The 26,718-nt window shown below is 50.3% G+C and overlaps 1 protein-coding gene across 3 annotated transcripts in view; it reads left to right on the plus strand.

The window, feature by feature from the left end:
- Positions 1-26,718, plus strand: part of HIP1 (huntingtin interacting protein 1) — a 204,995-nt gene that overhangs the window by 73,268 nt on the left and 105,009 nt on the right. The window contains exon 1 of one of the 3 annotated variants that reach the window (XM_054655850.2): positions 24,894-25,171. Within the exon in view, the coding sequence (XP_054511825.1) occupies positions 25,154-25,171 (18 nt within the window). The 5' untranslated portion in view covers positions 24,894-25,153. 3 annotated transcript variants of the gene reach the window in all.

Genomic DNA, 26,718 nt, shown 5'->3' on the forward strand with positions numbered 1-26,718 from the left:
GTGTATGTATACATATACATACATATATACATACATATATGTGTGTATATACGTATGTATACATATACGTGTGTGTATATATGTATGTGTATGTATATACACAATATATGTATATATACATATGTATATGTATGTATATATGTATGTACATATATGTATGTAAATATACATATATGTATGTACATATGTGTGTGCATATATACATGCATGTATGTACATATGTGTGTATATGTGTGTGTGTACACGCATATATGTGTGTGTATATATACACATATATGTGTATATATATATACACACACATACATAAAATAATGGAAGGTAGCTGTTCCCCTGCTAGAGGCTGACACCTCCCTGTGTTCTGATCCCATGTAATCTTGCCTTAGCAGGACCGTTGCTCTACTGATTAGCTGAGTCAGAAAACTAGAAGTCAAATTGTCACTCACTACTCCACTCCCCTCCCACTCCCTTTCATTCCCGTCTCCTGCTGGGTTTTACCTCCTAAATACTCCCTGGCTCTGTTCTCTCATCTCTTTCCTATTTTCACTGCTCATGGTCAGGACTCATCTAGTACACCCAGAACTGGCAGTACCCTCTTCACTGATCCCAGTCTCCACCCTGGCCATCCTCACAGCTGTCCCTGCACAGAGGTCAGTGATGCATCAAAAACTCAGATCTGCTCCTGTCCCCTGGCAAACACCCTGAATTGACCATCTGCCTCCTACGTCAGTCCGCCTCGCCTGCTGTAGGGGTAGGAGCAGTGCCGCCAGGATGACACACTCTGTCACCCAGGCTGGAGTGCAGTGGTGCAATCATAGCTCACTGCAGCCTTGACTGCCTAGGTTCCAGCGATCCTCCCACCTCAGCCTCCTGAGTAGCTGGGACTATAGGTGTACGCCACCCCTCCTGGCCTGGACATTATATTTGTTTAAATGATCTGTCTTTGAGTTTGCCTTCCCACTTACACTACAGACATCTGGAGAGCAAAGACGCTGTCCGGGATCTTCCTACTGGCCTGGCACACACCTGGTGCACAGCTGATTCAAAACAGAACTTGCCAAACCACCCACTGAATGTTTTCTTGGTCGTTGTACCAGAACAGATGATCATAAAGACAGTTTATGAAACGTAATTAGGATAAGTGTAAATTCTTGTAGTTACATCTGAAACTCACAGGCATGCAAATATCAGATGGGCAACTGTGGCTTGCAGCAGTTCATGTAGAAAAAAGGTGGGGATTTTCATTGAGGAAGCCTCAGCGTGGGTCGCCGGTGTGGTGACGCTGCAGGAAGCGGCTCGGATCTTAGCCACCTGTGCTGGTGTCCTCTGAGAACTTGCTCTGTCCCTGTCCCCATTCTCTTTCATATCTTCAATAATTATTCCTCCTCTCAGCTTAAAAACAGGCCCTCGTGTCCTCTAACCTTTAAAAACCTCTTTCCAGGCCAGGCACCGTGGCTCACTCCAGGAGGCTGAGGAGGATGGATCATTTGAGGTCAGGAGTTCGAGACAAGACTGACCAACATGGTGAAATCCCGTCTCTACTAAAAATACAGAAATTAGCCAGGTGTGGTAGTGTGTGCCTGTAATCTCAGCTTCTAGGGAGGTTGAGGCAGGAGAGTCACTTGAACCTGGGAGAGGGAGGTTGCAGTGAGCTGAGATCACGCAACTGCACTCCAGCCTGGGCGACAGAGCGAGACGCTGTCTCAAAAATAAATTAGTTAATAAAACAACATAAAAGCCTCTTTCCAGCCAGGCATGGTGGCTCACACTTGTAGTCTGAGCACTGGGGGAGTCCCAGGTAGGAGGATTGCCTGAGACCAGGAGTTTGAGACCAGCTAGGACAACATAGCAAGACCTCATCTTTACCAAATAAAATAGCTGGGCATGGTGGTGCAGGTCTGTACTCCCAGCTACACGGGAGGCTGGGGTGGGAGGGTTACTGGAGCCCAGGAGTTCCAGGCTGCCATGTGCTGTGATCGCACCACTGTGGTCCATCCTGGGTGACAGAACAAGAACCTGTCTCAAACAAACAAACAAACAAAAATAGTGGAGACCCTCCAGTGTGAGCCTCCTCATCATCTCTGATTTCATCCCCCATGACATCGCCAGCTACGACCCCTCCTTCCCCTCCTCCCTCCCCTCCACCTTCACCCCTTGTGGCTCACTCACCCACCCACTCTCCAGTCCACCCCTCCTCAGAGACCCTGTCCACTCATCCATCTCTCTCCCATTGCGCTTCCTCCTCACTCCGTTCCTTCTGCCTCCCACCATATGCAAATCTTCTCCATCCTTAAAAGCCTGACTGCCTCCTCTGGATTTTTCCACACTCTTGGGGAACTTCCTGTGACTCCCTGCCCTTCACCACCAGCCTTTCCCAAAGAGAAATCCCTCTCACCACCTCCCACTGCCCATCTTCCCCCAGTGGCTCCAAGGCACACATTTGGACTTAGGCCTGCGTTACTCTGCTGTAGCTGCCCCCAAGATGACATCAGGACCTAACAGCACTTGTAGCACCTTTTGCTCCCCATTCCCTGCTTCGCATCCTTGGGGATCTTGGCAGGACTGGACCCACTCCCCCTTCTTTCAGGGCCCCTCACAGCCCTTATCTTCTACTTGTTGTCCCTCCCTTTTTTTTTTTTTTTTTTTTTTTTGAGATGGAGTCTCGCTCTGTTGCCCAGGCTGGAATGCAGCGGCATGATCTCGGCTCACTGCAACCTCCACCTCCTGGGTTCAAGTGATTCTCCTGCCTCAGCCTCCTCAGTAGCTGGGATTACAGGTGTGCGCCACCACGCCCGGCTAATTTTTGTATTTTTAGTAGAGACGGGGTTTCACCATGTTGGCCAGGCTGGTCTCAAGCTCCTGACCTCAGGTGATCCGACTGCCTTGGCTTCCCGAAGTACTGGGATTACAGACCTGAGCCATTGCACCTGGCCTTTTTTTTTTTTTTTTTTTTTTTTAACAGGGTCTCATTTTGTCACCTAGGCTGGAGTGCAGTGATGCAAAGATGGCTCACTGCAGCCTTGACCTCCCAGGCTCAAGTGATCCTCCCTTCTCAACCTCCTGAGTAGCTGGGACTATAGGAGGGCATCCCCACACCACCTAATTTTTGTATTTTTGGTAGAGACGGGATTTTGCCATGTTGCCCGGGCTAGTCTTGAACTCCTGGGCTCAAGTGATCCTCCCGCCTCGGCCTTCCAAAGTGTTAGCATTACAGGCTTGAGCCACCACGCCGGCTACTTGGTGTCTCTTGATTTTTTTTGCTGCCTGCAGTGACTGCTCTTCCCACCCTAAATGCAGGCCTTCCCCGATGCTATGTCTTTGGTCCTCTTCCCTCTTTATGCTTTCCCCATTATCTATAATAATAAACAAAGAGATGGAGAGAGGGCGCTGAGGGCTTTGAGGATGAAGGGGGTTCTTTGTTGCTTTGGCGGCATTGTTGGTTTTTTGTCATTGTTTGCTTTTTTCTTTTTTTGTAATGGCAAGAGGGATTCCTCAGGGCACGATGGAAAGAGTTGGAAGGAGGCCAACAAACCACGTGCCTTTACTATTTTCATATGCCCCAAACATTATTCGTCTTGATAGTATTTTGCTGATCCTGTCTACCGGTTGCATTCCCTCCCTGCTCTTAACCTCTGTAGCATTCTGGTAATGCTTCTCTTACCAATCAAGTAATCATGCTGCCTTTTTTGTGTGTGTTTTCGTTTTTGAGACAGAGTCTCAATCTGTTGCCCAGGCTGGAGTGGAGTGGTGCAATCTCGGTTCACTGCAACCTCTGCCTCGTGGGTTCAAGCAATTCTCCTGCCTCAGCCTCCCAAGTGGCTGGGACCACTGGTGCACACCACCATGCCCAGCTAATTTTTGTATTGTTAGTAGAAACGGGCTTTTGCCATGTTGGCCAGGCTGGTCTCAAACTCCTGACCTCAAGTGATCTACCCACCTCAGCCTCCCGAAGTGCTGGGATTACAGGCATGAACCACTGCTCCAGGCCCATGCTGCCATTTTTTACCACGTATCGTATCTTAAATACTTCGGCAGTAGACTTAGGCTGTCTTGACACCAGAACCTGAGTTTTTTTGTGTGTTTTGTTTTGTTTTTTGAGACGGAGTCTTGCTCTGTTGCCAGGCTGGAGTACAATGGCACTATCTCGGCTCACTGCAACCTCCGCTTCCCCGGTTCACGTGATTCTTCTGCCTCAGCCTCCTGAGTAGCTGGGACTATAGGTGCACACCACCATGCCCAGCTAATTTTTGTATTTTTAGTAGAGACCGGGTTTCACCATGTTGGCCAGGATGGTCTCGATCTCTTGACCTCATGATCCACCCACCTCGGCCTCTCAAAGTGCTGGGATTACAGGTGTGAGCCACCACCCCCAGGCCAGAACTTGAGTTATTTTATATCCCTTGGAGCACTTAAAAGTGCTCGCATATGGTGGGTACCCAATAAAATGCTTTCTTAGCAGCATCTGCTAAGAGGAAGACCATGAGTTTTTGAGGCAAGTAGCCCCAGGTCTGATCCTGTTTCTAGTCTTGTTCTTGCCTACCTTTCTTTTTTTCTTTCTTTTTTTTTTCTCTCTCTTTGAAATGGAGTCTCGCTCTGTCACCCAGGCTGGAGTCCAGTGGCGCAATCTTGGCTCTCTGCAACCTCTGCCTCCCAGGCTCAAGCGATTCTCCTGCCTCAGCCTCCCGAGTAGCTGGGATTACAGGCGTGTGCCACCATACCTGGCTAATTTTTGTATTTTTTGTAGAGACGGGGTTTTGCCAGGTTGGCCAGGCTGATCTCGATCAAGTGATCTACACACCTTGGCCTCCGGAAGTGCTGGGATTACAGGTGTAAGCCACCATGGCCGGCCCTGCTTATGTTTCTAATAACAGTAATTGCCACAAAGCATTGTGAATATTAAAGATAAGGATGCATGTCTGGCAATGGGCATTCCCTCCCCTTACTGAGCTGGGAAGGAGCTAGAAGAAGGGGAGTCTTATAGGCACCAGCGTGGGGGATGCTAGGACACCTAGTGAGCCCAAGGCCAAACATTTTTGCAGGCTTCAGGATTTGGGGGAAAGCCATTTGCAAGATTGCTCTGGTTTGCCATAACGCCTTCAACCCTGGGACTGGCCAGAAGTAGGACGAGACAAAATGACCCAAAGCAGTGTGTGAGGACACGTCAATGTCACTTGATGTGTTTCCACCTGGCGAATGACTGGCGAGTCATTGGAATTTCACTGTACTTGGTAGGCCCTGGCCCTTTTCACATTCACATAGTCCTGCCTTAGTTTGCTTTCTTCCTGTTTTTTCTTTGTTTGTTTGTTTTTGTGTGTATGTGTGTGGTTTTTTTGAGATGGCGTCTCACTCTGTCACCCACACTGGAGTGCAGTGGCACAATCACAGCTCACTGCAGCCTCCCCAGGCTCAGATGATCCTCCCATCTCAGCCTCCTGAATAGCTAGGATTACAGGTGATTTTTTTTTTTAATCTTTTGTAGAGACAGGGTTTTGCCGCGTTGCCAGGCTGGTCTGGAACTCCTAGGCTCAAGTGATCCTCCTACCTCAGCCTCCCAAAGTGTTGGGATTACAGGCATGAGCCATGGCGCCTGGCCTCCTGCTGTTTTAACAGCCTTTTTCCTGCCTCTTTTTCTCCCTTGGCCGCCACTGCACACATGCCAATACCCAAACCCAGCGACCTCTGTGCCTCCTTTCCTGCCCGCAAAATTCAGCTGCTGGGAGGACATTCCAATCCTTTTCTCAATTCTGGCAGCTCTTCAGATGACCTCCACAAACTAGTCCTGAAGCTGGGCAGATTTGTTCTCCACCCTCCAGAATTCCTTCAAAAAATGAAGAAGAGGCCGGATACAGTGGCTCACGCCTGTAATCCCAACACTTCGGGAGGCCAAGGTGGGGGGGGATCACCTGAGGTCAGGAATTTGAGGCCAGCCTGGCCAACATGGTGAAACCCCATCTCTACTAAAAATACAAAAACTAGCTGGGTGTGGTGGCAGGCGCGTGTAATCCCAGCTACTGGGGAGGCAGGAGAATCGCTTGAAGTCGGGAGGTGAAGGCTGCAGTGAGCCGAGATCACAACACTGCACTCCAGCCTGGGCGACAGAGCAAGATTCTGTCTAAAAAAAATATGAGGAAGAGGTTGGCAAGCCAGCAAGTAAATCCTTTTGGAGTGTCCCAGGGTGTAGAGTTTGTTTTTGAAATTTTTGAAATTTTTCTCTGTTGGTATTTTTAGATCAACCACATTCTTTTTAACTACTGCATAGTATTTCTTAGTATGAAAGCATCCTAATTTTATTTTTCTTCATTTAAATGTGTATGTGCGTGTGTGTGTGTGTGTATTTAAATTCTAGATTCAGGGGGTACATGTGCAGGTTTGTCGCATGGATATATTGTGTGATGCTAAGGTTTGGGCTTCAAATGATCCCATCGCCCATATAATACCCAATATTAATAGGTAGTTTTTCAGCCTTTCTCCCCCTCCTTCCCTCCTGCCTTTTGGAGTCCCCAGGGTCTATTCTTCCCAGCATTATGTCCGTGCACTGAGTGTTTAGCACCCGCTTATGAGTGAGAACGTGCAATATTTGGTTTTCTGTTTCTTTTCTGTTTAATGCACTTAGGAAAATAACCTCCAGCTGCATCTATGTGGCTGCAAAGGACATGATATTGTTCTTTTTTTTAAAATTTAATTTTTTTTTTTTTTTTTTTGAGACAAAGTCTCTTGTCCCTCAGGCTGGAGTGCAATGGCGGGATCTCGGCTCACTGCAATCTCCACTTCCCGGGTTCAAGTGATTCTCCTGCCTCAGCCTCCCGAGTAGCTGGGATTACAGGTGCCTGCCACCATGCCTGGCTAATTTTTGTATTTTTAGTAGAGACAGGGTTTCACATGTTGGCCAGGCTGGTCTCGAACTCCTGACCTCAGGTGATCTGCCCACCTCGGCCTCCCAAAATGCTGGGATTACAGGTGTGAGCCACCATGCCCAGCTGATATTGTTCTTTTTTATGGCTACGTAGTATTCTATGGTGTATATGTACTGCATTTTCTTTCTCCAGTCTACCATGGATGGGCACCTGGGTTAATTCCATGTCTTTGCCATTGTAAATGGTGCTGCAATAAACATACATGTGCATATGTCTTTTCGGTAGAACGATTTATTTTCCTTTGGGTAGATACCCAGTAATGGGATTGCCAGGTCAACTTTCTACTATTGCTGGAACATTGAAGTTGTTTTTGCCTTTCCCTTGGGAACAGTGCTTCAGGGAATGTCCTTGAACGTGGCTCATTGTGAACTTGTGGGAACATTCCTCTAGGATAGATTCCCAGGGGGTCAGACTATGTGTATATTTGAAATTTATTAGACCCTGCCAGATTGTCCTGTTCAGAGACTTGTACCACTGCAGGACAAATATTTTTCTTTACGGTTTAGTCATTCTATATCTTGCTTAACAAAGTCTTCTCAGCCAGGCGCAGTGGCTCACACCTGTAATCCCAGCACTTTGGGAGGCTGAGGCAGGCGGATCACCTGAGGTCGGGAGTTCGAGACCAGTCTGACCAACATGGAGAAACCCCCGTCTCTACCAAAAATATAAAATTAGCCAGGTGTGGTGGCACACGCCTGTAGTCCCAGCTACTCCAGAGGCTGAGGCAGGAGAATCGCTTGAACCCAGGAGGCAGAGGTTGCGGTGAGCCGAGATCATGCCATTGCACTCCAGCCTGGGCAACAAGAATGAAACTCCATCTCAAAAATAAAAAAGATCTTCTCAATACTAAAGTTGGAAACAGATTTTCTTTTTTTTTTTTTCTAAGTTTATAGTTTTGCTTTGTGCCTTTGGCTCCTTACGCAAGCTAGGATGTTTCTCCCCCAGAGTGAGAACTTCTTCTCACTGTTTGGTACCATCTGAATAGCCTGCCCTTTCCCTACTAATTTGAAATGCCATCTTTATTATAAACTAAATTCTGATAAATATATAGATTTGGTCTATTTCACTAACCCATGGTCTATGCCTACCATGTGTTTTGGTGTGTGTGTGTTTGTGCTTTTTTAAAAAAAAATGGGGTAAAATATATATAACATAAAGTTTGCCATTGTCACCATTTTATTTTTATTTTTTTTCTTTTTGAGACGGGGTCTTGCCTGTCACCCAGGCTGGAGTGCAGTGGCATGACCATGGCTCACTGCAGCCTTGACTTCCCAGGCTCAAGCGATCCTCCTGCCTCAGCTTCCCGAGTAGTTGGGACCATAGGCACGCGCCATCACACCTGGCTAATTTTTGTATTTTTGGTAGAGACGTGGGTGGTTTCACCAAGTTGGCCAGGCTCAAACTCCTGACCTCAAGTGATCCACTCACCTTGTCCTCCCAGAGTGCTGGGATTACAGGTGTGAGCCACTGCACCCAACCTGTAACCATTTTTTAAGTATACAATTCAGTGGCATTAATTACATCTATAATGCTGTACAACAATCACTGCTATTTCCATAATATTTCATCACCCCGAACAGAAACTCTTACTCACTAATAATCTACTTTGTGTTGACATGACTTTGCTTATTCTAGATCCTCATATAAGTGGACTCATACAATATTTATCCCTTTGTGTCTGGCTTATTTCTTTTCTTTGCTTGTCTTTTTCTTTTCTTTTCTTTTCTTTTTTTTTTTTTTTGAGACAGAGCTCACTCTGTCACCCAGGCTGGAGTGCAGTGGTGCGATCTCGGCTCACTACAACCTCCACTTCCTGGATTTCAGCGACTCTCCTGCCTCAGCCTTCCAAGTAGTTGGGATTACAGGTGTGCGCCACAACACCTGGCTAATTTTTTTTGTATTTTTATTAGAGACAGGATTTCACCATGTTGGCCAGGCTGGACTCGAACTCCTGACCTCAAGTGATCCACCCACCTCGGGCTCCCAAAGTGCTGGGATTACAGGCGTGAGCCACCGTGCCCGGCCTGTGTCTGGCTTATTTCACTTAGCAGAATGTTTTCAAAATTCAGCCGCAGTGCATTATGTATCAGAACCTCATTCCTTTCTATGGCTGAATAATATTTCATGGTGTGGATAGACCACATTTTGTCAATGCATTCGTCTGTTGATGGACACCTGGGCTGTCCCCACCTTTTGGCTGTTGTGAATAATGCTGCTGTGAACATGGGTGTGCAAGTATTTGTTTAAGTCCCTGCTTTCAGTTCTTTTGGGCAGATGCCCAGGAGTGGCATTGCTGGGTCATGTGGTAATTCGGTTTAACTTTTGTCATCATTGTTGTAGAGATGGGGCCTTGGTATGTTATCCAGGCTGTCTTGAACTCCTGGCCTCAAGAGATCCTCCTGCCTAAGCCTCCAGAGTAGCTGGGACCACAAGCATGTGCCACCATGCCTGGCTAATTTCTTTATTTTTTGTAGAGATGGGCTCTTGCTATGTTGCCCAGGCTAGAACTCCTGGGTTCAAACAATCCTCCCACCTCGGCCTCCGAAAGTGCTGGGATTACAGGCGTGAGCCACTGCGGCCAGCCCCTGTTTAATTTTTGAAGCGCCCTCAAACTGTTTTCCACAGCAGCTGCAGAGGAGATACTCGGAGGAGGAGGAAAGAGAAGTCACGGAGCCCTGTTCTTAACCGAGTTTTGCAGTCACCTCCCCATATTCCTCTCTCACTCTGAAGCCGAGCACAGAACCCAGCCTCTGGTGGTACCGAGTGAAGGTTGGCCTGGTTGGTTGGATGGATGGCCAAATGAACTCCAGACCACTGGATTGTATAACAGGACAGCAAGAGGCAGCACAGAGCCGTGGAAAGAACCTGTAGCCATAACATTTGATGAATGAATCAGACATGTGACATTAGTTCTGTTTCTTCTTTTTTTTTTGAGATGGACACTCTGTCACTCAGTCTGGAGCGCAGTGGCACGAACTCAGCTCACTGCAACCTCCGCCTCCTGGGTTCAAGTGATTCTCCTGCCTCAGCCTCCTGAGTGGCTGGGACTACAGGCGTGCGCCACCATGCCCAGCTAATTTTTGTAGTTTTAGTAGAGATGGGGTTTCATCATGTTGACCAGGCTGGTCTTAAACTCCTGACCTCAGGTGATCCGCCCGCCTTGGCCTCCCACAGTGCTGGGATTACAGGTGTGAGCCCCTGCGCCCGGCCATGTTCTGTTTCTTAGAGGAACCCTTGGCTTCCCTGTGTGTCATTAGTGCTCTGTAAGTGCCCCTGCTGCAGAGCGTACTGAGGCATGTGACCTGGCTGTAAGTGCCTTTGCTAAAGCCAGAGGTGCCCACTAGTTTTCGAGACTGCAGAGACCTTGTGTGCCCAGCACTCAAAATAGGGCCTGGCATGGTGAAGTCATTTCTTGCATGCATTCACTCACACATTCAGCAAGTACTAACTGAGTGTCTGCTCCATGCCAGGCACAGCTCGGGAGGCAGGGATTCAGCCACAAACAAGAAAGACAAAGGCCTTGGCCCCAGCGATCACTCAGTGGTCCAAGAACAGGTCCCTCAGCCTCCCAAGTAGCTGGGATTACAGGCGCCCACCGCAACGCCTGGCTAATTTTTGTATTTTTTAGTAGAGATAGCGTTTTACCATGTTGGCCAGGCTAGTCTCAAACTCCTGAGCTCAGGCGATCCACCTGCCTCAGCCTCCCGAAGTGCTGGGATTACAAGCCTAAGGCCTCAACCTCCTGTGCTCAAATGATCCTCCTGCCTCAGCCTCCTGATTAGCTGGTACTACAGGCATGCACTACCACAGCCCGCTAATTTTTCTATTTTTTGTAGAGATGGGGGTCTCACTATGTTGCCCAGGCTGGTCTCGAACTCCTGGCCTTAAGCAATCCTCCCGCCTCAGCCTCCCAAAGTGCTGGGATTACAGGTATAAGCCACCATGCCTAGTCTATACCTATTTTATTAATAGACACACTGAGGTCCACAGAGAGTAAGATGCCTCAGATTACAGAACTAGTGTGTGCCTAAGGCTTGACGTGTGTGATATCTGACAGTCGTGGACACATCTCATCAAGTGCTTCATTGCCAATGAGATTCCCAGAGCAGACCCCCAGCCTGCGGAGGAATAGGAATTCCTCTGCTTAATGAGATCAAATTTGTTTTTTTTTTTCTCCTAGACCTTTATTACCCAAATCACATATCCTAATGAATGCAGCCAACATATATGTTATTTACCAGAGTTTTCAGAGACACCCTCACTGACACACCCACATATATTGTTTAGCCAAATATCTGGGCACCCTGTGGCCCAATCATGTTGACACATGGAATTAACTGTCATACTCAGCTGACCTCAGGAGCACCTCCTGTGAGCTTTGCTGGGAGCTTCTGTTTGCATTAACCCTTTATGACCCTCAAGAGTGGGTATTGCCCTGTTCACAGGGGGAGAAGTAAGTTTTAGCTTTCTCATCTAAAAAGATATAAAGCCTCTTCCACACTCATCACTGGTAGGAGTTCGATTGTGAATATGACTTTCTATTTTACCTCTTCCCCACTTCAGACTTTCTGTGGCTCTGATCTTCACATTCTATCCATACTCTAATATAGCATTATAAACGAGTTTTTTTTTTTTCACTAACAGTAATAATTAACATGTGGCTGGGCATGGTGGCTCATGCCTGTAGTCCCAGCACTTTGGGAGGCCAAGGCAGGAGGATTGCTTGAGCCCAGGAGTTCAAGACCAGCCCAGGCAACAAAAACGAGACACCATTTCTACAAAAAATTTAAAAATTAGCTAGGAGCAGTGGCACGCACCTGTAGTCCTAGCTACTCAGGAGGCTGAGGTGAGAGGATTGTTTGAGCCCAGGAGTTGGAGGCTGCAGTGAGTTATAATCGCACCACTGCACTCCAGATGACAGAGCAACACCCCAACTCTTAAAAAATGAAAATGTAAACTTAAAACAATGAAAAAATTAACATACATATAGTGGTTTTTTTTTTTTTTTTTTGAGACAGTCTCGCTCTGTCACCCAGGCTGGAGTGCAGTGGTGCAATCTCAGCTCACTGCAACCTCCGCCTCCTGGGTTCAAGCGATTCTCCTGCCTCAGCCTCCCGAGTAGCTGGGATTACAGGTACACGCCACCATGCCCAGCTAATTTTTGTTATTTTTCATAGAGATGGGGTTTCACCATGTTGGCCAGGCTGGTCTCAAACTCCTGACCTCAGGTGATCCACCTGCCTTGGCCTCCCAAATTGCTAGGATTCCAGGTGTGAGCCACCATACCAGGCTCATATAGTGCTTTTTTTTTTTTTCTGAGACAGAGTCTCGCTCTGTCGCCCAGGCTGCAGTGCAGCGGCGCAATCTCAGCTCACTGCAACCTCCACCTCATGGGTTCAAGCGATTCTCCTGCCTCAGCCTCCCGAGTAGCTGGGACTACAGGTGCCCACCACCATGCCCAGTGCTTTAATAAAAACAATCACTAACCTTTATATAACAGTAGGTATGCAGGCAATTTTCTAAATACTTTCCATAATATTAACTTAGCGTCAAAACAACCCCAAGAGGTAGCTATGATTAGCCTTGTTTTATAGACAGAGAAACTGAGGCACAGAGAAGTTGAGTGACTTGCCCAAGGCCACATGTAGAATAAGTGTTGCAGCCAGGGTTGCCGCCCAGGGCCTCCTCTGAATTTGACAGTGACCCACCCAAGGCTACACAGATAGGAAGGCAGGACTTGAACTTGGGGTTCTGATGTAAGAACCACTCTGCATTCAGCATCCCTACTTTGGCTTTAGAATCTTGGGATGTTTTTACAGTGTGGAGGATCCTTCTTTTTTTTTTTTTTTTTTTTTTTGAGATACGGAGTCTCACTCTGTCACCCAGGCTGGAATGCAGTGGCACAATCTTGGCTCACTGCAACCTCCACCTCCCGGGTTCAAGCGATTCTTCTGCCTCAGCCTCCCGAGTAGCTGGGACTATAGGTGCCCACTACCATGCCTGGCTAATTTTTGTATTTTTAGTAGAGACGGTGGTTTCACCATATTGACCAGGCTGGTCTCGAACTCCTGACCTCGTGATCGGCCTGCCTCTGCCTCCCAAAGTGCTGGGATTACAGGTGTGAGCCACTGTGCCTGGCCTCAGGTCTTTGAAGACCCTCTCACCCTCGCCCGTTTTCATGCGGACTGAGTCCCCCCATGCCCCTCCCTCCTCCTGTGTGGGCAGCTGTCTCTTGCTAAATGGCTTTGGTTGCAGAGCTCATGTCGTGGCTCTCAAAAAGAAATGTGTGGGATGAATAAGCACCTAACAATAACCCAGAATCAGTTTTTTTGTGTGGTGGGGAGAGGGCTGTGTTTTCCTTTCTCTTCCCTCTTCTCCCTCCCTCTGCCCCCAAGGCCAGTAAATTGCTGCTGGCTCACAGCCGGGCCAAGCTGGCTTCCTGTAAGCCGTGATAACATGGAATTAGCTTGGCTGCCACCCTCCCCAGGGCGGGGACACCAGCTCTGAGCCACTACAGGCGACTCTGAGCTGGTACTTCCTGCCCTCAGCCTGGTCCATGCTTCTGGGACACTGCTTTGGAGATAACTGGGCAGAGCTGGGTGTGGTGGCTCACGCCTGTAATCCCAGCACCTTGGGAGGCCGAGGAGTTTGAGACCAGTCTGGCCAACATGGTGAAACCCCGTCTCTACTAAAAATACACAAATTAGATGGGCGTGGTGGTGTGGGCCTGTAATTCCAGCAACTTGGGAGGCTAAAACAGGAAAATCGCTTGAACCCAGGAGGTAGAGGTTTCAATGAGCCAAGATCGCACCATTGCACTCCAGCCTGGGTGACAGAGGGAGACTCTGTCTCAAAAAAAAAAAAAAAAAAAAAAAAGATAACTGGGCAGAGACACATCCCTGGACTTGTCCTCCAGCGGAGAAGCAGTGGAAAAACCTCTCCCCAGTACAAGGCTGGCAGCTCCTGAACTGGGCCATTAAGGGTGCTCCAAATTACCACTTACAGGGAGGAGCTGGCGGGCAGGGGCAGAGAGCTCTGGCAGCCTGGGGCACCCTTGAGGCGAGGTTTCCAGGCTGTTTGCTGACTCAGGGACTTGGCTGAGTGGCTCCCGTCTGTCCTGGTGCCTCTAAAAGGCCCTCTGACCCCTGCTGGCCACCCGCAGCCTGCCTGGAGAGGCTTTAGAAATTCGGCAGATCTTTGCTTCCCAGAACCCGCCAGCTAATCATGGGATCCTAAGACCAAGCCAGGTGTTTTTCTTAGGGGGTCTATCTTGCAGAATGGTTAGGCTCTGGGGGTGCACCTGGCATCTCCATATAGCTCAGCCACGCTTGAAGTCACCCTTTCCCCTGTGATGTCAAATCTGTGGAAAGGGACCATGGACACCTGTGTTTAATATGGGGGGAACAGCAGTGTCAGGAGGAAAAACAGGTCTATTAATATCAGATGCAAAGCGTTCAGAGGTCTCCGCCTATGCTGAACTTTTGGCCAAGGGATGGAAAATTCCAGGTGGGAGCTTGGAAATTCCCCATGTAGGAGAAGCAGTAAGGGAAGTGCCACACTTCCTTGCTTCCTGCAGCCCTCAGCTTCAGCCAAGACCAGGCCGGGGGTTCCTGAGTCCTGGCTGTGGTTGTTCAGTTGTTCATAGTCTTGGCTACACATCACAGCCTCCTGGGGGAGGTTTAAAGTTCTGATGCCCAGGCTGATCCCAGACCCATTACATCAGAATCCCTGGGGCGGGGCCCAGGCTTCCCAGGTAATTGGAGTGTGCAGCTGGGGTGAAGAACCGCAGCTGGCAATAACAACCTCTGTTTTCCTCCACCCTCTGTCTGGCTCCTTTATTTTTGCCCTCTCAGATTCAGAGGTAGGTATGGCTGTGCATAGTGGGTGCTTGGAAAATAGTGTTCAGGGTCATTGCTGCTACTACTGCTAATAGTAATTTAGGTTCACTCAAAGGGCGAGGAGCATTGGAAAAGTGCTTTGCTATGATTTCATTTAAAAATGTTCCAGACCAGCTGCAGTGGCTCACGCCTGTAATCCCAGCACTTTGGGAGGCCAAGGCAGGCTGATCATCTGAGGTCGGGAGTTTGAGACTAGCCTGACCAACATGGAGAAACCCTGTCTCTACTAAAAATACAAAATTAGCTGGGTGTGGTGGCATATGCCTATAATCCCAGCTACTCGGGAGGCTGAGGCAGGAGAATTGCTTGAACCCGGGAGGCGGAGTTTGCGGTGAGCCGGAATCATGCCATTGCACTCCAGCCTGGGTAACAAGAGCAAGACTCTGTCTTAAAAAAAAAAAAAAAGTTCCTAGCCTGGACAACTCAGTGAGACCCCATCTCTAAGAAAAAAATAAAAAATAGCCAGTCATGGTGGCATGCACCTGTAGTCCCAGTGAGACCAGGTCTCACTATGTTGCCCGGACTGGCCTCAAACTCCTGAGCTCAAGCAATCCTCCCATCTTGGCCTCCCAAAGTGTTGGGATTACAGGCCTGAGTCACTGAACCTGACCCTGATTCCTCTTAATGTCCCCACTGCCTCCCATTCCCAGGGTCTGCTCTCTGGGCAGGCTGTCTCTGTGCCGCCTTCCTTCCCACAGCACGTCTCATGTCTCTCCTTGCCCCCTTCTTGAAGCCATGGCCCCAATTCAGGCTTCTGTCTTCCTGGCTCACCTCTGCAGCCCCTGACTTCCGGCAGCTTAGGGGGTCTATCTTGCAGAATGGAAAGGTTCTGGGGGTGCACCTGGCATCCGCATATGGCTCAGCCGTGCTTGAAGTCACCCTTTCCCCTGTGACGTCAAATCTGTGGAAAGGGACCATGGACACCTGTGTTTAATATCGGGGCAACAGCAGTGTCAGGAGGAAAAACAGATCTAGTAATATCAGGGGCAGAGTGTTCAGAGGTCTCCGCTGAATCTACAGGGAGAGGGACCATAGGAGCCATGCTTTGAGGCTTGATGCTCCTCCATGACCCCGCCCAGTGACTCCAACCAGCCCCAGCTACTCCAACCAGCCTCATCTACTCCAACCAGCCCCAGCTACTCCAATCAGCCCCAACTACTCCAACGAGCCCCAGCTACTCCAACCAGCCCCAACTACTCCAACCAGCTCCAGCTACTCCAACTAGTCCCAGCTACTTCAACCACTCTCAGCTACTCCATCCAGCCCTCAGCTACTCCAACCAGCCCCAGCTACTCCAACCAGCCCCAGCTACCCCAGCCAGCCTCAGCTGGAGCTCCGAAAGCCAAGAAGTGCCCAGTGCTTTGCACCTGAGTCTGTCTTTGCCTGGCTGGCCAGCATACCCCTCCCTGCATAGCAGCCTGTGCTGGCTTTCTGTGGCCTACACAGGAGGGCCTAAGGGGTCTAGCTGGAACTCCCTGCCCGGCTGGAACTCCCTCACCCTCCCTGTGTATCTGCTCAGTGAGATGGCTCTGCTTCCAGCATAGAACTCACCTGGTTCACACCACGCCTCACACTTGGTCACACTGCCACTCGTGTTCAGTCCCACTGCCCCACCTCTTCAAGCACACTGCACCCTGATCTTCCCCTTCACAGCTCCGTCCACATGTGCAAGTGCATGGTGCCTCCCTAAATGGGGACAGAACTGGCTGGTCTGTCCAGGTCCCTGCAGACCAACCAGCTGCTGCCAGGGCCAGCAGGTCCTTGGAGCAGCCATGCACACCCTGACCCAGAGCATCATGGTGAATTGCCTGAGAGCTCCGGGAGAACTTTGGTTTCTCTTTATTTGAAACTATTGTCTGTCCACTCATTCCGCCTTTCATGTGTCCCTTCCTCTGAAGGGAAGCACACTTCTGAGATGGCTTAGCAGCCGCGAAAGTCCCAAAAGCAGCCACTGGTAAACAGGACTAGAACCAGACTCCTAGATTCACAGAGGATAAAACTGAGGCTGAGGCACATGGTTTGTGCACAGTTTTTTGTTTTGTTTCGTTTTGTTTTTTGAGATGGAGTCTCTCTCTGTCACCCAGGCTGGAGTGCAGTGGCACAATCTCTGCTCACTGCAACTTTTGCTTCCTGGGTTCAAGCGATTCTCCTGCCTCAGTCTCCCGTGTAGCTGGGATTACAGGCGCATGCCACCATGTCTGGCTAATTTTTTTTTTTTTTTTTTTTTTGTATTTTTAGTAGAGATGGGGTTTCGCCCTATTGGCCAGGCTGGTCTCAAACTCCTGACCTCAGGTGATCTGCTTGCCTCAGCCTCCCAAAGTGCTGGGATTACAGGCAAGAGCCACCACATCTGGCCATGTTCACGCACAGTTTTGTTGGTACCAGAGTGAGAGGGGTACTCAGAGCCTCTAAGCCCTCCCTCTTAGGAGGCCCTGGCCCTTTCCTAACCAGGAGGGTCCACTTCCAGGCACCTTATGTAGTGGGCTATGCTCCTGGGCCCTGTGGGATCTGCCGCCCTCTCCAGTCTGACATTGGTCCTGGAGGGGGCCTGATGATTGCAGAGCACTTGACCTTTCCTGGCTCTAAGTGGCACTGCAGGCCTCACCTCATCACTCATTTATGCTACAGCTCTCAGGGTTCCCCAGGGGCAGCTCCAACATCCCCAGCTGGTGTCCAGAGAGTGCCATGGGGCAGACATATCCCAGCAGATGGCCTCGCTCCTAAAAGGCTGACAAATTGTCAACCAAAAGTGATCTCAGCCCTTGCTGTGCCAAGTGGACCCCTGGGGAAAGGGGGCCATGGATATGGGAGGAAGCAAGGAACAGGCAGGCGGATGACCGGTCGTGGTTACTCCCTGCAAGACCCCGGGCAAGCCACTAATGTCTCTCTATCTCAGTGTCCACATTGGTGAAGCTCGCTGGGAGCATCAGAGAGGACAGCACAGGCAGAATATCTGGCCATGCCCCCTGGCACGCTGCAGGTGAGTGCCTTGCACTTGTAGACCCTGTGGTCAGCAAAGCACTGCACAGCTGCTCATTAGATTTAATGACTGTGGCCAGGCGAGGTGGCTCACGCTCGTAATCCCAGCACTTTGGGAGGCCGAGATGAGTGGATCACCTGAGGTCAGGAGTTCGACGCCAGCCTGGTCAACATGGTGAAACCCCGTCTCTACTAAAAATACACACACACAAAATTAGCCGGGCGTGGTGGCGGGTGCCTGTAATCCCAGCTACTTGGGAGACTGAGGTGGGAGAATCGTTTGAACCCGGGAGGTGGAGGTTGCAGTGAGCTGAGATTGCACCACTGCACTCCAGCCTGGGTAACAGAGCGAGACTCTATCTCAAAAAAAAAAAATTCATTTTAGATTCAGGGGGTACATGTGCAGGTTTGTTACATGGGTATATTGTGTGATGCTAAGGTTTGGGATTCTAATGATCCATCATCCGGATAGTGAGCACAGTACCCAATAGGTAGTTTTTCAACACTTGTCCCCCTCCTCCCTTTTGGAGTCCCCAGTGTCTGTTGTTCCCATCTTTATGTCCACTTGCACCCAATGTTGAGCTCCCACTTATGAGGGAGAACATGCAGTATTTGGTTTTCTGTTTCTGTGTTAATTCACTTAGGATAATGGCCTTCAGCTGCATCCATGTTGCTGCAAAGGACATGATTTCATTCTTTTTTATGGCTGCATAATATTCCTTGTTGGATATGTACCACCTTTTCCTTATCTAACCCACTGTTGATGGGCACCTGGGTTGATGCCATGTCTTTACTATTGTGAATAGTGCTTTGATGAACATACGAGCGCAGGTGTCTTTTTGGCAGAATGATCTATTTTCCTTTGGGTAGCTACCCAGTAATGGAATTGCCAGGTCAAATGGTAGTTCTGTTTTTAGTTCTAAAAGAAACAATCCAGGCCGGGTGCAGTGGCTCACATCTGTAATTCCAGCACTTTGGGAGGCTGAGGCAGGCAGATCACCTGAGGTCAGGAGTTTGAGACCAGCCTGGCCCACATGGTGAAACCCCGTCTCTACTAAAAATACAAAAATTAGCTGGGTGTGGTGGTGCATGCCTATAATCCCAGCTACTCGGGAGGCTGAGGCAGGAGAATCGCTTGAACCCGGGAGTTGGAGGTTGCAGTGAGCCAAGATTGCACCATTGCACTCCAGCCTGGGGAACAAGAGTGAAACTTCGTCTCAAAAAATAATAATAAAATAAATTAAAAATAAAAAATAAAAGAAAATAAACAATCCTTGTAAAGTGCTTGTCATAGTGCCTGGCACTATGCTAAGAATGTGATCAATGTTATCTGTTATTATGATTCATAGCATGACGCAGTGCCCCCTCTCCCACCAGCAACACCCACCTTCCTAGTTCCTGAGTGACGCTGCACCTTTCAGGTGTCCTGAACTAAGCCCTAGGTCTAGGAATTTGTGTGTTTCCTGAGGGTGTAATCATGCCACCAGAAAGAGAGGCAGCAAAAGGCTTTTCTCATTTGAGTCAAAGTGAAGGTTTCTGGATTTGTTGAAAAAGTCCATCTCCTGTCCAAGGCAAGCCCGGTGAGAATGCTCTGTGCCAGAGCCACCAGGATCACAGCCCGGCTGGGATCTCACTCACCCCGGCTAAGGCTTTGCTTGCAGGCATTCCCATGGGGAGATGAGGAATCACTCAGCTAGTGTTGGTTGATGAATGTCCTCCACAGCTCAGCTGGGCATGGTCAGTGACTCTAGCTCCTCCCCCGCACCATAAAACCTACGTATTTGCTGTCATTTTAATGACAATGACTACTGTTATCCTGGCTTTTTATTCTTTTTTTTTTCTTACGTTTAATCTTTTAAAAAATTATCTTAGCCAGGGCCAGTGTCTCACACCTGTAATCCCAGCACTTTGGGAGGCTGAGGCAGGCGGATCACCTGAGGTCAGGTGTTCAAGACCAGCCTGGCCAACATGGTGAAGCCCCATCTCTACTAAAAATACAAAAGTTTGCCGAGCGTGGTGGTGCATACCTGTAATCTGAGCTACTTGGGAAGCTGAGGCAGGAGAATCGCTTGAACCTGGGAGGCGGAGGTTGCAGTGAGCTGAGACTGTGCCATTGCACTCCAGCCTGGGCAACGAGTGAAATTCCATCTCAAAAACAAAACAAAACAAAATTATCCAGAAGCTTCCAAGAGCTAGCCACCAAGTAAGGTGAGAGACAGGTGTGTGGAGCCAAGAGCCAGCCACCCACTGTGCTGGGTGCTTTATATACGTGGGCTTACTTAATTCTTACATTGACCCTGGGAGGAATAATGTTTATTAGCCTGTTTTTCAGGTAAGGAAACTGAAATTCAGAGTGGTTAAGGAACTTGCTCATAACTAGAAAGAAATGGAGCCAGAATTCAACCTGAGATCTGTCTGCCTCCAGGGCCTACCCATACTTTCTTATTTCTGTTTTGGTTTTGTTTCTTTGTTTGTTTGAGACAGAGTCTTACTTTGTTACCCAGGCTGGAGTGCAGCAGCGGGATCTTGGCTCACTGCAACCTCCGCCTCCCAGGGCCAAGTGATTCTCCTGTCTCAACCTCTCGAGTAGCTGAGATTACAGGTGCCTGCCACCATGCCCAGCTAATTTTTGTATTTTTAGTAGAGATGGGGTTTCACCATGCTGGCCAGGCTAGTCTCGAACTCCTGACCTCAAGTGGTCCACCCACCTGGGCCTCCCAAAGTTCTGGGATTATAGGTGTGAGCCACCGTGCCCGGCCATACCCTATTATTTCTTTTAATAGCCGTCACTATTATGCAGGTAGTAACATTTCATTACATTCTCCTTATAAAAATTAAAACACTGTAGGCAAAGTTACAGAACCTTTGGACTAACCCTTCCCATCCCACTGCCCTTCCCAGGTCTCATCCATGCACTCTTCCACAATACCTGCAAAATACGCATTGTAATAATAATACCCATTCTATGCCTTTTCTGACTTAAAAAAATTCTTTTAATTTAAATGGAAATAGAGATGGGGGTCTCACTATGTTACCTAGGCTGGTCTCGAACTCCTGGGCTCAAGCAGTCCTCCTGCCTTGGCCTCCTAAAGTGCTTGGATTACAGGCATGAGCCACCACAACTGGCCCCTTTCCTGACTTTTTAAGGGTCAAATGAAATAATGAGTAAAAATACCTTTTGTAAACGTTACAGCCCTCTGTAGACGCCTACTACTAGCATTAGCATAGTAACATATGTTACTTAAGGCCCTTTCATAAGCAATATTTTTTGTCTTAAATATCATTACTGGGAATTAATGGACTTCTATGCCTCTAAAGGAGGCTATAAAGCCTTGCCAGAGTCTGGCAGTGAAAACCTCAGTGTGGTCTTTAGGGCTAGGCTGCAGAATCTCGACTCACCAGTAGGTGTCAGCCTCTACCAAGACACGCCCACCTCACCTTCTGTACGAATTATGTCAAGGAACTGAGAGCCTTCTAGGCCTGTTGTGTGCTTTTCAGTGGATGTTAAACGTGGAGTGCTGTGGGGTTGGAATTCCGGTTGGAAGTAAGGGCCAGGGCACTCAAGATGCAAAGACCAGTGAGGCCAACTTTGGCCTGAGTTTGCTCACAGGTGAGCCAGGTAGTCCTGGGCTCAGACCCTCCCATCCTAGGGAAATGCAGGCTGTGCTCAAGGCTGTCCATTGTGGGAAGGGACTCCCAAGGGACTGGCTGTGTCCGATGGTTCAGGGAAGGTAACATTTGAGGTCAGTCCTGAAGGATGAGAAAGACACTTCTAAGCTTAGGAAGAGGGAAGGACCTTCCAGGAGCATCCTGGGCACAGATGAGCAGTTTGATGGATGGGCAGGGTGGGAGGATGAGAGAGGATAGACAAGAATGGGGGCAGATATGTCTATAGCATTGAGAACCAAATGAACCATAGAAGGGTTTTGTTTTGTTTTGTTTTGAGACAGAGTCTCACTCTGTGGCCCAAGCTGGAGTGCAGTGGTGTGATCTCGGCTCACTGCAACCTCTGTCTCCCGTGTTCAAGTGATTCTCCTGCCTCAACCTCCTGACTAGATGGGATTACAGGCATGCGCCACCACTCCCGGATATTTTTGTATTTTTAGTAGAGACGGTTTCACCATGTTGGCCAAGCTGGTCTTGAACTCCTGACCTCAGGTGATCCTCCTGCCTCAGCCTCCCAAAGTGCTGGGATTACAGGTGTGAACCGTCGTACCCAACCAGAAGGGTTTTTTGTTTTGTTTTGAAGACAGGGTCTCACTCTGTTAACCAGGCTGGTCTAGAATCCTGGCCTCAAGCAATCCTCCCACCTCAGCCTCCCAAAGTGCTGAGATTACAGGCATGAGCCACTGCACCCGGCCTGTTGTTTTTTTCTTTTTTTCTATTTGGGATGGGCTGGCCAGTAGGGAGTCACAATTAGATGTGTATACGATGAATTGGACAGGAAGAGACTGAAGGCAGAGGCTGTTGTCGAAAGTCTTATCCAGGGAAGGAATAGTCAATAAGACATAGATTGGAAGCTACTTGCAAGAAAGAATCGCAGGGATGTGGGACCTGATTAGATGGAGTGGGAGCGGGGATTGTTGCTGGAGGAATTAAGGCTGCCTTTGAAGTTTCCAGCTTAACCAGCTCAGTGGAGGTAGAACCATTAGTTGAGCCAGAAAACAGGAGGAAGAACAGATTGTGAACATAGAGAAACAGTCGGGTGCAGTGGCTCACGCCTGTAATCCCAGCACTTTGGGAGGCTGAGGTCGGGAGTTCGAGATCAGCCTGACCAACATGGAGAAACCCCGTCTCTACTATAAATACAAAATTAGCCGGGGCCGGGCATGGTGGCACATGCCTGTAATCCCAACTACTCAGTAGGCTGAGGCAGGTGAATTTCTTGAACCCAGGAGGCAGAGGTTGTGGTGAGCTGAGATCGCACCATTGCACTCCAGTCTGGGCAACAAGTATGAGACTTTGTCTCAAAGAAAAAAAAAAGAAACGAGCAAATAAAAAAGAAAGAAAAAGAAAACCAAAAAAGAAAAAAACAAATAAAATAGAGGGAAGACTGAGCATGGTGGCTCACATCTGTAATCCCAGCACTTTGGGAGGCTGAGACAGGTGGATTGCTTGAGTCCAGGAGTTCTCAAACTCCTGAAGGGACCAGCCTGTACAACATAGCAAGACCCTAGTCTCCCTCTGCCACCCAGGCTGGAGTGCAGTGGTGTGATCTTGGCCCTCTGCAACCTCTGCCTCCCATGCTCAAGCGATTCTCCTGCCTCACCCTATCGAGTGGCTGGGATTACAGGTGTGCGCCATCATGACCAGCTAATTTTTGTATTTTTAGTAGAGACAGGGTTTCGCCATGTTGCCCAGCTGGTCTCAAACTCCTGGCCTCAAGTGATCCACCTGCCTCAGCCTCCCAAAGTGCTGGGATTAGAGGCGTGAACCACCAAGCCCAAGATATTATTTCTTATATCTTGATGTTCTCACATACCCCTAGGAGGCAGGCAGATAGAGTCCCAATTTCATCGATAAGAACTCAGCTTTGACAGGAAGGGGCTGTGATAGGGCAAGCCCAGCAGGTCCTGGGGCCATGATAGGAGATGCCTTCTCCTTGGGGCCCCTTCATGTGGGTGCAGAGGTTGGCCTCGCAGCTGTTCTGGATCCCATCACCTGTTCATTATTTATTATTATTATTATTATTATTATTGAGATGGAGTCTCCTTCTGTCATCCAGGCTGGAGCACAGTGGTGTGATCTTGGCTCATTGCAACCTCTGCCTCCCAGGTTCAAGCGATTCTCCTGCCTCAGCCTCCCGAGTAGCTGGGATTATAGGCGCACACCACCCCACCCGGCTAATTTTTGTATTTTTAGTAGAGACGGGAGTTTCGTCATTTTGGCCAGGCTGGTCTTGAACTCCTGGCCTCAAGCAATCTGCCTGCCTCAGCCTCCCAAAGTGCTGGGATTACAGGCCTAAAGTGCTGGGATTACAGGCGTGAGCCCGCCGGGAGCCAGGCCCACTTGTTCATTATTTTAAAAGCCCTAACTTCATGGTTGCCCCGTGGCAGCATGGGAAGCCCTTCTGGGCTTGGGCTGGATGGTCCTTACTGAAGTCTGCCCTGCCCCCCAGTCCCTGCCGGGTGTGTGACCTGGGGCACCTCCCTCTCCCTCTCTGGATCTCAGTTTTCTCTCCGTATAAAGTGGGGTTGATCTAGGTGGACTCTCAGGTCCCTGCTGCATCCAAAACTTTACTGCCATCTGATTTTGGGGGGACAGACTGTGTTGAAACTATAGGCTTGGATGGCCAGGCTTTTTCCGGAGAACTTGCCCCAAAGGAGCATTTGCCAGGAGACCTTTTGAGGCCACCAGCTGTGTCTACTGCAGAGGGGAATGTCTGCCTTGCATTTCGGCATCGAATAAGGAAAGGGACATCGGGATTCTGGCTTGAGAGAAAGGAGCTCCTAGCTCAGGGTAGACATCATTTAGGAACCACGGAGCCAATTTCCCTCACTCCAGGAAGGGCTGGCTGTGGCTCACGTGGGAGGGGGACGCTCAGAGCCTTCCTGGGGATACCTGTTCCACTTCCTCCCAATTGCCCATCTGTTTGGAGACCCCAGACTCATTCGGGAGGCCCCTCCAGATTAGCCGCAGGAGGCAAACAACTGGCCGTGAATTCCCCCTTTGTCCAGGGAAGCCAAGTGGGGAGGGGCCGAGCGGACCCCCTGCCCCCACTGGAATGTCGGCCTCCTGCGCCCCCCATCTGTCCCTCCTTTTTCACCACCTCCCCTGCTCACTTCCTGAGTCCCACTGATTCCACCACCAAAACACACGCATGCATGCACACGCACGCCTGCACACACACGCGGGCGCACACACACACACACGCTTCCTGGCGGGCCGGCGGCCTCTCGCTCCGGGATCGGCGATCCCCGCCACCGGGAACTCTGGGGAGAAGCCACCTTTTGTTATTCAAATCACACCCTCGCCGTGCGAGCCCGGGGGCCGCGGGATCGGGCCCGGGAACCCGCCTCCCGGTCTCCCCTCGCGCCCCCGCCAGCTGATTCCGGGATTTCCCGGTCCCCGGGGGCTCGGGCGCGCCGGTCTCTGCCGGCGGGGCCGCGCCTCCCCCGCCCCCGGCGCGCGCTGCGGCTCCGCGCCCGCCCCCCTCCCCCTCCCCCTCGCCGCCTCCCCTCCCCCTCCCCTTCCTTTCTCCGGTCCAGCCTCGGTGCCGCCGCCGCCGCCGCCGCCTGACCCGGTCCGCGGGGGCCCTGCCGGCCGCCCTCCCCGCAGCATGGCACCCTCGGGGCGCGATTAGCCGGGAGCAGCTTTAGGGGAGCGGGATCTCCAGGGGTGGGGGGGTGCCCCGCAGCCTCGGTCATGGATGTGAGCAAGATGGTAAGTGTGAGCAGGGGCTTTGCCCCGAGCCCCCTCCCCACACCCCCAGCCCTGGCGCCCTCCCTTCTCCCCCTCCTAGCCGGCGCGATCCATTGAAAGTTTCTGGATTGTTGATCCTGCCTGTTGGCCCCAACTCCAGGCGTGCCGGAGGAGGGAGCCGGGCCAGGATTCTGGAGGCGGCTGGCCGGCCGGGATGGGCTCTCGCTTTCCCGCCGCGCCGCCGCCGGGCTGCCCGGGAGATCGCGCTGGACTCCAGGGACTGGGCTGCGGGGCTCGCCGCCCACCTCGGGAGACCTGCCGGACGGGAGGGAGGGCAGCGCCGCCGGAAGGGGCTTGTACCGTGCCCTCCGGAGCCCCCTGCCCGCACACCTACAGGAGATCGATGGGAAGATGTGTGGGGCTGAGCCCGTGGGCAGGGAGGCACAGGTGGCGCTGGGAGGACAGTGAGAAGCCAGGGTTTCAACCATCCTAGGAAGTGAGGGGGCAGGAATGGAGCCCTTGGCAGAGACGGGGGAGGTTCTAGGTTGGCCACTTGGGAACCCCAGCTTCAGTGGGCCTGAGGTGCAGCCAACACCTTCGCCTCCTAAGCATGACTCCGCCTTTCCTTTAGAAATGGGCTCCTCTGGAGGGGGTCTGTGCCCTCCCCCAGAGCAGCCCTCCACCCCCACCTCCACCGCGAATACAGGAGGAGCTTGAAGAAATCATTGCTTATTGATTGAGACCAAGGAGCAGCCTTCAGCCGGTACCAGGATGTGATTTGGGGGATTCTGATGGGAGGGGGGTTCGCAGGGAGTACCTGGAGGCCCGGAAACTGCAGGTTTTCCCAGGGGTCTTGATTGGCTGTCACTCTGAATGGAAATTTAAGGGTGCCCTTGCCATCTCAATCACCCTGACCCCGAGTTTAGACCAGGGTACTGTCCCTACCGTCCAGCCTTGCAACCCTCAAGGGCCTGTGTGTCAGGCGGGTCTTGGGAGGGGGGAGGCAATCAGGGCTTTCGAGGAAAGGAGCTGTCGTGGGCTGTGTGTGTGTGTGTGTGTATGTGTGTGTCGGGGGGGGGGGTCTGGGTCTGCCCTTGCCATAGAGATGAGGAGGTACTAGAATTTGAGTTTATCTTGTTCAGAATTATATTACTTTTCCCCAGAGGGGGCCCTTTCGAGGCAACCAAGGGAGGTTGGTTCTCTGCCCGGCCCTGGCCTTTGGCACTCTGTCTTGGCTAGGAGACAATGGGATGGGGGCTGATGACAGGGGAGAGTCCTATTCTATGGCCTGCATCAGTCTCAGACTGACTGAGCATTGCCCCTGGGGTTGGGGGCTGCGTGAGGGGCTTCATGTCTTTATTTGGGTTCCTATCTTTATTTGGAGAGAAATACCTGTTCATGGTTGGGCAGTGAGTGCCCAGAGGTTGGACCAGCATTCCTTGTCTGTCTGCCATGAAAGCTCGCTTTCTTTGGGCATGTATTAGAACTCCCTCTCAAAAAAAAAAAAAAATCCTCTCTGCAGCTATGGGGGTGGAGATGTAGAAAACTAAGCAGTAGTTCTTTCCTAG

The sequence above is a fragment of the Pan troglodytes genome, chromosome 6, assembly GCF_028858775.2.
Source record: "Pan troglodytes isolate AG18354 chromosome 6, NHGRI_mPanTro3-v2.0_pri, whole genome shotgun sequence".
In the NCBI taxonomy this organism is placed as follows: Eukaryota; Metazoa; Chordata; class Mammalia; order Primates; family Hominidae; genus Pan; species Pan troglodytes.